Raw genomic sequence first — 12,704 nt, 5'->3', positions numbered from 1 at the left:
AAACTGTGCTGACTTATGCTGGGACCTGTCCAGCTGAGCCGCTGAACTCGTCTCCCCCACAGAAATTTGACTTTTGAATATTAACAGAGGTGACGTTAAGTCTAATTACATTCATGATCTAGAAAACTGACAGATTTTTTTGGTCTTTGCCTCCTCTAAAGACTCGCCTTGACTTGGTTTTGAACTCTCCAAAATTCCAATGTCCTAGTTTTGACACACACTTGACACTTATCATGTCTTGGTCTTGACTTGGACTCAGTATTGGTGGTCTTGCCCCCATACAGAGTGGAAGGTGCCACATATTGACTTTTTCTATTTAAGAAGTGTTTGGTCCAATCTCTGTGACGTTATTGACGTAATAAATCTACTAAAAAGATTTTGGTTGGGTTTCAATTCTTGATTAGACAAAATTTAATCACAGAAGAAAAATAAATAATTTGTGATGTAGCACCAGTACTGCCATCGGTGTTGGGTTTTAACTGGCATTTTGTTCAGGACTGAGCCAGAACTTGGTTTTATCGTGTGTCCATCTATTGGAGGGCTTTTAATTCCACCCAAAAATGGTTCAGTTGGACATTTTATGTTTAACAATAACATGTGACAATGAGTTTTAACCACAGATCAGTATTTGAATCTGTTGTGTTCACCTTCTGTTCCAGGCTACCCACGTTACGACATTGTTGGTGACCACAGTAAAGGTGAATACCACCTGCTGATCCAGAGAACAGACATTCAAGATGATGCTTTCTTCGAGTGTCAGGCCATCCAGGCAGCTATCAGATCGAGACCCGCCCGCCTTACTGTTCTTGGTAAGTCCTCCTTTCCTGCATGGCGGAAGGTGTAATATGTACATAAACAACTGGGGATGTTGTTATTTTTGGTAAATCTCTGCCATGTAGACCAAAAACAACAACTGTTTGAAGATCAGCGGCTTGTGTTTAAATGAAAACCTAATCTTATAATGTCAAAATGCCTGTGGATTAGTTTTCCTCTGTCTTGTCATTTGGCTCCGGATCGATGAGCATTCTCCGATTTGCAAAAATAGGCTCTGCTGCAGTCAGTGGGCACGCAAGGAGAACACTGATTACCATTATCGATTCAGCCCCGCCTTATTTAAAGCATGATGTATTCCAGAGGTATCAGTTCATTATCCAACCACCCCGGCTCAAAACTCTCTCATTAGTTGCAGTTTTGCCCACTAATCTTAACAATGGTTACTTAATGGGGAGAGTGATGGAAGGCGGCTGGGAAGGCGGGCTGCAGGAGGGAGTTAAGATGTTGGCAATTGGGGTCCATTAAAATGATTAATTATAGATAAGAGAGGTACCATTTGTTTAGATTTTGTTTTTTTTTTTTAGCTGACTAGATGGTGGAGCAGACAAATCATTCAGACATTAGGCTGACATTTAATCCCAGTCAAATCGCTCTACTTTGGGAAATAAAAAGTGCATATGAAGCTGCTGGCATACTTCCAGATGTGAGGCAATAGGCTTAATAAACGAAGAGGGTTTTATTACACACAGAAATCTGCAGCACTGATGGTCATGTTGTTTTGATAAAATGGGGAAAAACAAAACAACAAAAAAAACATTCATCACAGCTTGAGACTCGGCAGTGATGTCCAGGTCTCTGGGTTGTTGACCTTTGAGGTTGAGAGACACCTGGGAAGTGTTTACAGGAGTCATGAGGTCATTGGATAGAGGTGTTTGGTGATGCTGATGTCTGCAGGTAAACAAAGGTCCAAGTCCTTCAGGTCCTGGTGCTTCCTGTCTTACTGTATGGTTGTGAGACTTGGACTCTAACCAGAGACCTAAGGTGATGCCTGGATATCTTCCATACTAGGACTCTTCGGAGGATCCCTGGGTCACGCTGAATTGACACAAAGTCATGTCAGATTTTGTGGCAATCGATCAGTTGCTTTGGGACATGCATTGCAAAGTAACATCATCTCTGACCGTATGGCCATGTGGTGCCCATCCCTGAGTATGATGCACCATGCAGGTGCTTCAGTGCTGAAAACCCCAGTAACTAGGCAAGGAAAGGTCACCCATATTTTTTTTTTCTGGCTCCAGACATACTGTGACTGCTTCCAAGAGATGAGAATGGATCAATGAAACAATGGTGTGGATGAAACAGCTACTTTCTGCAAGTGGGGGCTGAACCAGTGATCTGCCTGGCTGGTTGCTGGTCATGACCTAGGGCAGTTGTGTGGTGCACTGATCTGAAGACAGTCATGCATATGATATAAAAAGGGTGTCCAGTGGTATGTCCACTTTATTGGGTGGGACACAGATTGTTTTCTGAGTAGCTTGACCATCGGCTAACATCCACTACACTCCTGTTTCCCAACCTGTGATCCATTCCCCCCTTGGGGAGGGTGGGTGGTGTAGGGGGGTAAAGATCACTCAGGCCCAGATGGATTTGTGTTTGGTTTGTTTTAAGAGGTGCCACACTGAGTTGGTTAAAAACCATTTGAACACAGTTCCCCCTCTTGCGCATACACCTTTATATCAAACAAAACATGCATTAAGTCAGTTAGAATGCCTGCTTTATTTCCACATAAGGCAATTTAAAAATGTGTTACATGATAGATTTATTTGTTTTAATTCACTAATTTATATCGTCAGTGAGTCAGTGATTTACATGCATCAACTTGACCAGCTCTTTTAATCAAGGTGTGATGGATTTGATTGTGCTGTGTGTGTTTGGCAGAGGGGGCGCTTGTTTGTATTGTCACGTCAGCCAAGTTATTAGTGTTATTTCTCTTGTTGTTTGATGGCCTAGCTGGGTCTGGTCTCTGCACCTTGGGCTTCATTTTCAAAGCCTGTTTCAGGTTCATTCGGCACATCACTGATGTACCAAAGGTGTTTTAAACTTCAGTGTTTTCTTCCTGCTGATAGATTTCACTCATAACTGCAGCAGTTACAGGAATAAAAATTGTCTGTATGAAGTGTTTGTGTATTGGCCACTTTTAAGACAGGTGCTGGTCATGATTATTGGCACTTGTATTGAAAACCATTTTTCTTTGGCCTGCAAAGTTTAAAATGACAGGCATCAGAGAGCTGATTCACATCCTGCATAAACATGTACAAGTATTTATACATTTTCACTTCATCATTTGGCTTCTGTGTGACATTATGAAGCCATTCTTACCAATTAATCAGAAATATTTTGCTGATCAATATATGCTTGAGCTCATGCATCTAGGTTTCTTTGATGTTGATGTACAGAAAAAGAAGAAACAAGTTTTCTGGACCTTGCTGTCATTGACATGGACGTTTGATCAAACCACTCCAAAATCTAGTCACCTTTAGATGTCTATGATGACATCATCTAGACTTCTTGGTTGTTGAGAAATACAAAAAACGATGTTTCCTGGCTCACATTTTCCTTAACATTTGATGTTTCACCAAACTACTCCAATATCTAATCACCTCGAGATGTCTATCCAAGTCAAATTTCCACCAAATTAAACAAAATTCATCCAGCCTATTTTGAGTTGTCATGTCCACAGACACACACAAGAGAGTGAAAACATTATCCTGTTACTGCCGCTTCACCGACGCTCAGGGTAAAAATAGCAGCAAACTGTGAGAAAGAGTAAAATTTCATAGAAAGCAACAATAAAGCAGTTTTGTGTTTGCATCCACAGGGTGAAATCTGCAGGGGTGCAAATGACCTGTGAGCAGAGACCTGTGACCTTTGACCCTTGTTTAAGTGCGGTAGGGTAATCTGTCTGACATTAGAGAGAATTGATCCTGCTGAATAAGGCATGAGGTGAAGCAGGTACGAGCCACCAGGGAAAACCTGACAGCTAATTGTATGCTGAGAAAACCACAAGGTCTCATATATATATATATATATATATATATATATATATATATATATATATATATATATATATATATATATATATATATATATATATATATATATATATATATATATATATATATATATATATATATATATATATGAATGCACAGCACAACGTTTTTACCATCTGCTACGTTAAGAGCGTTTAGCGTGGTCCATTTGTCCAAAGAGTAAAACAGCCAGCTGGAGCCACGACTCAAAGCTGTTGCAAACAGGAAACCATTTAAACAGAAGCATTAAGCGGATGATGAACGAAGTAAGTGATGAAACTCGCAACAACTTTTAAGTGGTTCTTTATGCAAAACTATTTTTTAGTAATACTGATGTGTTCAATAGTTTTTGCAGGAAAATCTAAGCAACACTTTTTAATAATTTACTTTTGATTTTTTCGTGATTTTTTTTTCCAACTTGTTGCCATTAATTCTCACTGGAGTTTATTAAACTGCAGGTCACTTAATCAGCTTTAAAAGATTTTGGCAGGATGTCAAGGTGGTTTGGGTCTCCCTCTGAGATATGTATTTTCAGATTTTCTATCTGCAGGAATATTTCTCCCACTGAATTAGGGAGTTTGTGTTAAGTACATTAGAGTTAACTTTACTCCACCCATGTACTTAAGTTATGGCTCTTTCAATTTCAATTTTCAATTTATTTTCATTTGTATAGCGCCAAATCACAACAGAGTTGCCTCAAAGCGCTTCACACAGCTAAGGTCTAACCGTACCAACCCCCAGAGCAACAGTGGTAAGGAAAAACTCCCTCTGAGGAAGAAACCTCAAGCAGACCAGACTCAAAGGGGTGACCCTCTGCTTGGGCCATGCTACAAAACATAAATTACAGAACAATTCATAGAACAATTCACAGACGAATATACAAGAAATGCAATTGGCGCACAGGACAGGAGGATCACCAACACGAACACAACTCCCATCTCTGGATGGAGCTGCACCTTAAACAGAGAGAAAAAAACAGAATCAGGCATCAGAAAGGCAAGAAATACTGTATAATTTGTCAGCATTAAACAAGAAAAACAGAAGAAATACTAAGGTGATCACCGGCCACTAGCCCTAAACTTCAATAAAAGACCCAGAATTTAGGTAATAAATTAAAATGAATTAAAAGTGTAAAACAAAACTGTACCAGTATGCTAGCCATATGAAAGGGAAAGTAAGTGCGTCTTAAGTCTGGACTTAAAAGTCTCCACAGAATCTGACTGTTTTATTGATGCAGGGAGATCATTCCACAGAACAGGGGCACAATAAGAGAAAGCTCTGTGACCCGCAGACTTCTTATTCACCCTAGGGACACAAAGTAGTCCTGCACCCTGAGAACGTAAAGCCCGGGCCAGTACATGAGGTTTAATTAGGTCAGCTAGGTAGGATGGTGCCAGTCCATGAATAATTTTATAGGTTAGTAGCAGAACCTTAAAATCTGATCAAAACTCTTTTTTTTTTTTTTTTGAGACAATGCAAAACAAAAAAAAAATGTTGAGATTCCTTGATAGATTTCTTTTATATCAACATTTTGGCAGCCAGTTTTCTTTTGGGAAATTGGGGAATGAACACAAGAACATTTCCAAGTCACTAAGTTTGAGATTATATAGTAAAAACTCAAGTGAGAGAAGCCACCAGGAAACCCATGATAAAATCTTTAAAGGTGATTCAGGCTTCAATGAACATGATTGGAGAAGCTGTGGGTGCTGCAAATGGTCACCTGCATCACAAGCTATGCAGCTTCATGGTGGATTGGAGCAGAGAAGAAATTTCTTTAAAAGAGGAAAAACAAAATACAAGGTAACTTAGGGACAATAATCTTTCTGGTAGAAATGATCAGTGAATATAAATGTCTGTCTTTAACTAACAGCCAGTTTAAATTTTTATGCATTGTAATGATGTTAGTCCTATAACTGCACTTACGTGCTACACAAGCAGCCCTATTTTGAATAATTTGTATTTATCATTTCTTCAGAGGCATTTGACCAAACTGCTGGGCAATAGTCCAGATATACTAATAATAATGCTTTAATACCATAATTCAATGTAGTACAACTTAAAAACCTTGCATGCCTTCAAGTAATCAATATACCCCTGCGCATTTTTACAAAAATATTATTTATATGTTTTTTCCATGATAATTTCGAGTCTACCATTACACCCAGCAGCTTTGTCTCATGTACTTGATTTATTCTCATATTATTAACATTAAAAACACTGTCTGTGTCCTGTTAGATAGATAACTACAGTATAAAGCCAAGTAAGAGCTGATAGCTCAAAACTGTAACCAGCAAGTTTTTCCAATAACAAATCATGATCAATGATATCAAAAGCAGCAGAGAAATCGAGAAACACAGTGCCGACTATATTCTTCTTTTCAACCTCTCTGAGCCAATCATCAGACATATGAGTCAACAGCCCAATCTCACGTATTTTTTTTCATGCTCCCATGACGAAATGAGTTAAATTTTTGTGACTTTTTTTTAACTCACTATTCCTAACCCTACTCCTACCCCCGACCCTAACCTTAACCATAACCTAATCTTACTCATTCCCCCCACCCTAACCATAATCACATGACCTCCCCCGCTTCACTTTTATTTTTATGCAGCCATCACAGAATGAATTAGAATGAATTTATGCTGCCGTGATGAAAATGAGGTGCTTTTCGTCACAATATCACGAACCAATAGATTAATGTATATTTCGTGCTGCTGAATCAAGACTTGTCGTGAGACCAGGACGGAGTCAGCGCCATGGCAGTGGAGTGACACTTTCTATATGCATGTTGGAAATTTGAGATTAAGTTATTTGACAAAAAATAGTTACTAATTTGCTCATATACAATAGACTCCATAACACAGGTAGAATACTTATGGATCGACTATTTAAAGTTGAGAACGGACTCTTCTTTTTTCGGTAGCCTGTTTCCACGCTTGTGGGCATGTGTTGCAAGTAAAACTGAGGTTTATTATATGGGCTAAAACAGGAGCGATACAATCAGCTGCTTGTTTGAGAAGCCTACTGTTAAGACTGTCACCACGCGGCTGCTTGTCTTGACACGATTTCAGGAATTCATTTACCTTATTTATACTTCTTCAAATTTAAACTGGTGTTTTTATTATTCACAATTTTATTTCTTATCAATAGATAGGATTTAACATTACTCAGATTAGGCATATTTTCTCTTAATTTAACTAGTTTGCTTATAAAATAATCATTAATATAATTAGCAATATCTACAGGCTTTGTTATGAATTTATTAGTTTAGCTAATTGGTCCTTTCGTTAGTTTTCCATGTTATTTATGTGCTAGTTTGTTATTTCTTTGGTTTGTTCTCAGAGTTGGGTTTTGTTCATTTGTTTGTCAGCTTGTTATTCTGTTTAAATAAAATATATGGATAAAAAAGAAGATTCACAGTCTCATTGTTACAGCAGCATAATCAGAAGACAAGTGGAAAAAAGAGAAACGTAACAAAGCAAAAAACAAACTATATATATATATATATATATATATATATATATATATATATATATATATATATATATATATATATATATATATATAAAAAGCTCCCCCTTTCCCCCCTTTTTTTTAGCACCCCCTAACATTTTTCACTGGACAGTTTTTGCATCTGGATAGTTGCTACGTTAAGTTACACTCACCAAAAGTCCATGAAGATTATTTGTCTTAACATGTTCTGTCTCACAGTTTTAGCCCCAAACAATCCAGTTTTTGTAGTCCTCACTTGTCTAAATGAAATGCATTCAAATGGTTGTTGTCGCACTTTAAACAAAGTTATCTTTTTCTGCTGTACGTTTTTGGAAATCCAAGGCTGTGTGTGATTAGAAGCAGAAAACGGTTTTCAGAACATTTTGTATGAAACATGGCCTACAGTCAGTGTGTATCACTCAAGTGCTGTTTATTGGCTCTTATTCACGGCAGCTGTATCAAGGTCAGTGAGGCAAATAAATTAAACTTTTCTGTTGAGCGCTCATCTCTTTAGATGTCTGTGTGAAATCAGACAAAGCAGACCCTGATTACTGAGACAGCACTGTGTGGGTGCATTCTATCCCACGTTTCTCCTCTAAAGCATCTGTAAGTCGTGAAGACGACAGGACAACTTAGTTTAGAAATGTATACAGACTTCAACTCCTAACAGGGGTGTTTGCATCCAACAAACTGCCCAAGCACAGTTCTTTGTTTGTGACTTGGATCTTCTGATGGAACCAACTTGGGGTCCCAAGTAGTCCCCGCCCCATAGAGCATCCTTATCTCTTCAGAGTTTATCCACTGCAGCCAGGTGACATGTTGCTATTCCTTTGGCCTGGTTCAGATGCTGGGGTCCTCAGCAGTTTGGCACCTGTGCACTGGATCATGATCAGGACAACACAACACATTGTGAAGTAATGAAGCTCATCTTGATCTTGCTGGTGCCTTCAAATATTTTGGTTCACTTTCAGTTCCTTTTCTTTTGCGGTGTTCCTTCCCTTCCTTTATCATTGCAACTTCCTGCAGTTCAGCTCATAAGGCAACCATAGCTCAGGTGTCCACTAACTGAAGCTTCATTAAATTGTGTTTAAGTGCCCAAAGCCCAAACTGTCTTTCCACAGCGGCTCCGGACATCAGTTTGAATGTAAAGCATCTTCATAAAACACTTTGAGTGCCTGATGTCAGATGGACTGATGCTACAGAAATGGGATCACTCCTGCTCATGGTTCAGTTTGGTGCCATGTTGAAGATCTGCCATGACTAAATGAAAGGCAAAGCCTTATGGTTGTTTCATGTAGCAGACTGATTGATCTGACACTGAGTGAAGGGGAAAGTGTATGTATTAATTAAAGCTCAGGAAGGAGACATCTGGAAGTCCTTTCCAGACTAAGTGGACTTCTTGTTTAGCCTTCAAGACATCTCATTCAAGTGACTTCAGTTTGACAAAACATAACTTAACCAACTTTCTAGATTTTCTAATTCGGAATCCATTGGGAAAATTAAAAATCAATGCAATTAGCGGCGCCAGAACACAACATAAGTCACTCCAAGTAGCTACACATGAGCAAGGTCTAACCCTACTCATGCCCTTGAGCAAGCACATCATCAACAGTGGTCATGAAAGACTACCTCAGGCACTTATTGGAGTACAGGAAGAAACATTAAGCAGACCAGACTTACACAGGTGTCCATCTGCTTTGGTCAAACAACCAGTAACAAAACAACACAATACCAAGAGGTGAAGAGCAGAGTCACAGTGAAATGGACTGCACTTGGCATGTTGGTGTTTGTACTCATGCCAGATCAGTCATTAAAGATGACACGCCCCAGTTTTTATCCACATGATGGTTCAATAACTCACAGATATGTTCCAGATCTCAGCAGTACAAATGTAGACCCATGTGTCCCAGCGATGGATGGATGGATGGATGGATGGATAATAATGGTGCATTAATGCTCAACATCATATATGAATACAGACGAAGCATTCTGAAGTTTAATTCTGTCTTCTCTGATATTGCATTAAGCAGCACTGGAGTCCCTCAGGGCTGTGTTAGTTCACCATTTCTATTTAGTTTGTATACCAATGACTGTGACAGCTCCCAGCCAAATCCATATATTCTTAAATTTTCAGACGACACTGTAATACTTAGTCTACTAAACACTAATACCAATTTAAGTGGTTACAAATTTGGAGTGGACAGATTTGTGAACTGGTGTGATGCCCACCAACTGCAGATTAATATGAATAAAACAGTGGAGACGCTGATGGACCCCAGGTCTATTGGGGACTGCAGTCAGGCAGCCAAACCTGGATGAAACATTGAGCAGGTGGATTCATATAAATGTCTGGGGGTTTACATCGATAATAACTTAAGCTGCCACATGCAAGTGTCAAGCATTTGTGCCCGAATCCACCAGTGTATGCACTTTCTCCATCAACTCCGATTGTTTGGTGTATGTAGGAATATTATGCTCATTTTCTGCAGAGGAACTATCGAGTTTGTGGTACGGTTCAGTATTACCAGCTGAGTTGGTAATTTAACGGTTAAATTAAAAACTCAAATACTAAATCTGACAAAAATCATTGGTATGGTGGTACCTGTCACTCCCCAAGAGTTGTTTGAACAGGCAATTCTCAGACTTGCAGGTAATATCTCATCAGATGCTTCTCATGTACTGCACTCTGAATATATTTGACTTATCTCTGGAAAGAGGTACAGAGTTCCTCTTTGTAAATATAACCGATATAAACATTTGCTTATTCCACTGTCAGTGAAGCTCATAAATGAACAGATAGATCACGGAAGATAGTATAAGGTCATGTTTTGCACTAAGATGCTAATATGGTTTTTGTTGATAATGTATTTGTGATTTTGATCTATTATGTGGTTGTTTTTTTATGCATGGGTGGTGCGTGTCGGATGTGTTGTTGTGCAGCACACTCCTTTGTCCAAGGCAAATTTCTCCTTAGGGAGACCAGTAAAGACACTTTGACTTATCTGCACTTTTCGTACATTTCCACGATATTTGTGTCCAATTTGTGAAAGCTGACTGAGATGGATGAAAGACCACCATCTACACAGCTGCCTTCACGTTTGTTTCCTTTGCAGTAGAAACACTATGACTACTTCTTTTAACATCACCATGTTTGACAAAATCAGAAACATTCAATTAGATCTACATCGCTATCTAGTGGACAATGACTAAGCCTTAAGAATTTGCCAAATCAGCCATCAAATATCTACTTAAATAGAGATAACTAGTAGTTGTAAATAAAAATATATATATTCCTGTACATATTCTGTGTACAGATTATAGATTATATGTGATTGGTTTGGTATTATCTGATTATCATCGAGGTCAATACATGGTGATCAGTTTTGGCTGCACGTCCTGTGTTCCAGACAGCAGTGTAAAGGCAGCAAATGCATGGGACATAATTAAAAGAAATATTTGCCACTTAAAAGTGTTTTAATTACTGTGTTCTGTGCTTTCCTGACACTTTCCTCTGTTCTCAGACTTCACACAGGACTTCTGAGTTGACACAGTCAGGAGCATTTCTGTATCTCACTGCCGTTTAAAGTGAATTAGCCTACAGGCTATCAGCTAATTAGCTTGTTTTTGAGAGCTATTGTGGCTTAATTTGCTTCTATTAGTGTAGCCTCATTTACTGGTGCCATAGATTTGATTTAACAGGACTTACGGTCGCCACTACAGCGTTCATGCACTGATGAACAACATGCATAATCATAATAAAAGGAAAAATACGTCTGGGCTTTCCATTAAAGTGGAAGAGCGTCAAGTCAGCTGCAATTAACTCAATGTGCTCTAGCAAAGCTGCAAATTCAATCGATAGGTATTTAAAAGAAGGGCTATAAATGATTTCTTGATCCATATATATTCTGCAGTTAGCAGGACAAAGCAAAGGATTAATGTAGTCAGTCAGGAAAGAAGGCACCCGAGGCCAGAAATTTTTGGTAATTCTGTGAAAGGTACCGATACTGCATGTTGGGTTCTGGTAGATCCAGGTGAGGACCAGTGAACCTCTTATTCTGGGCCAATTTACCAAAACATTAGGACAGACAGGACTATCAAGTTTCTTGCGAAGCCTTGTTGGTAATTGTACAGTCTTGGTGGCCATTAGAACAGGTAGCACAGTGGGATAAGGAGACAGGCTCCCAAAATGTCGACATTTGCTTGACTCCTGATCACCCTATGTGTGTGGGTGTCCTTGGACAAAACACGTCATGTGCCTGATCTCAGTTCACCCACCTGATAATGGATACCAGCCGCAACTGTGGCAAATAACCTGTGACGGACTGCCATCCAATCCAGGTGTCTCCAGAGGGTCTGTTTCTATTGCCAGAACTCAACCTACTTCCCAGACTTCAAGATCCTTTAGAGGAACAACCCCGTAAGGCTTTCTAAGCCAGTGTTTCTCCATTGCTGTCAAAGACCCACCCTGGTTCATGAGGCTACGGATGCAGTAACGTAGTAATTCTGCAGCAATTCCAGCTACAACACGGATTTTATTGATTCGTCCTCAAGGGCTTGAATCTTCGCTGGACCACATCTGTCAAGGAGAAAGCCACCAACACCTTTACTTCCTCCTCAGTCCATTTGTTGTCTCTGCTACCCATATTTCCATTCTTCTGCTCTTGTTCTCATTTTGATACCTGCCTAGATGCTTGTCTGGCTTGGCACGTGTTTGTCTTCTCCCGCATGAGATAATTACCCATCAGGTTTGAACCCCACCCAGTGGGTTGTCACAGCCACACAGAAGTATACGTACCCAGCAGCAGAAATTTAACTCACTCAGAAAAAGGACGTTGACAAGCTTTAACATCGTCAGTAATATTGGGTAGCATACGGGGCCACCAAAACCTCTCCTGGATAATCTACATGGTATTCTTAAAGCCTGGGTGACAAGCAAATCCGTTTTTAATGCAGTGCCCCCTGAGGGATCAAAGGTTACGGGCATTCAGTGTTGGTTTTCAGCCTTGCCGCTTACGTGTAGAAAGTTCTCCAGATTATCTGAATCTTCTGATTATATTATGGACTGTAGATGATGGAATCCCTAAATTCCTTGCAACTGAACATTGAGAAACATTGTTCTTAAACTGCTGGACTATTTTCTCATGCAGTTGTTCACAAAGTGGTGATCCTCGCACCATCTTTGCTTGTAAATGGCTGAGCCTTTTGGGGATGCTCCTTTTATACCCAATCATGACACTCACAATTAGTGTCCTCAGTTCCCAAATGCTTATTGAGTGTTGTTAGAAGGAAAGGTGATGTAACACAGTGGTAAACATACCACTGTCCAAGCTTTTTTGAAACGTGTTG

The 12,704-nt window shown here is 39.4% G+C and overlaps 1 protein-coding gene across 1 annotated transcript in view; it reads left to right on the top strand.

Annotated features, from left to right (window-relative positions):
- The window catches only part of kirrel3a (kirre like nephrin family adhesion molecule 3a), a 657,736-nt gene that overhangs the window by 398,679 nt on the left and 246,353 nt on the right, over nucleotides 1-12,704 (top strand). The window contains exon 3 of the mRNA XM_034177743.1: nucleotides 660-809. Coding sequence (XP_034033634.1) covers nucleotides 660-809 — 150 coding nt within the window. The remainder of the gene's footprint in view (nucleotides 1-659; nucleotides 810-12,704) is intronic.

The sequence above is a fragment of the Thalassophryne amazonica genome, chromosome 9 (assembly GCF_902500255.1).
Source record: "Thalassophryne amazonica chromosome 9, fThaAma1.1, whole genome shotgun sequence".
Classification (NCBI taxonomy): Eukaryota; Metazoa; Chordata; class Actinopteri; order Batrachoidiformes; family Batrachoididae; genus Thalassophryne; species Thalassophryne amazonica.
The sequence above is the reverse complement of the archived record's forward strand: the minus strand, read 5'-3'. Positions and strand labels throughout refer to the sequence as shown.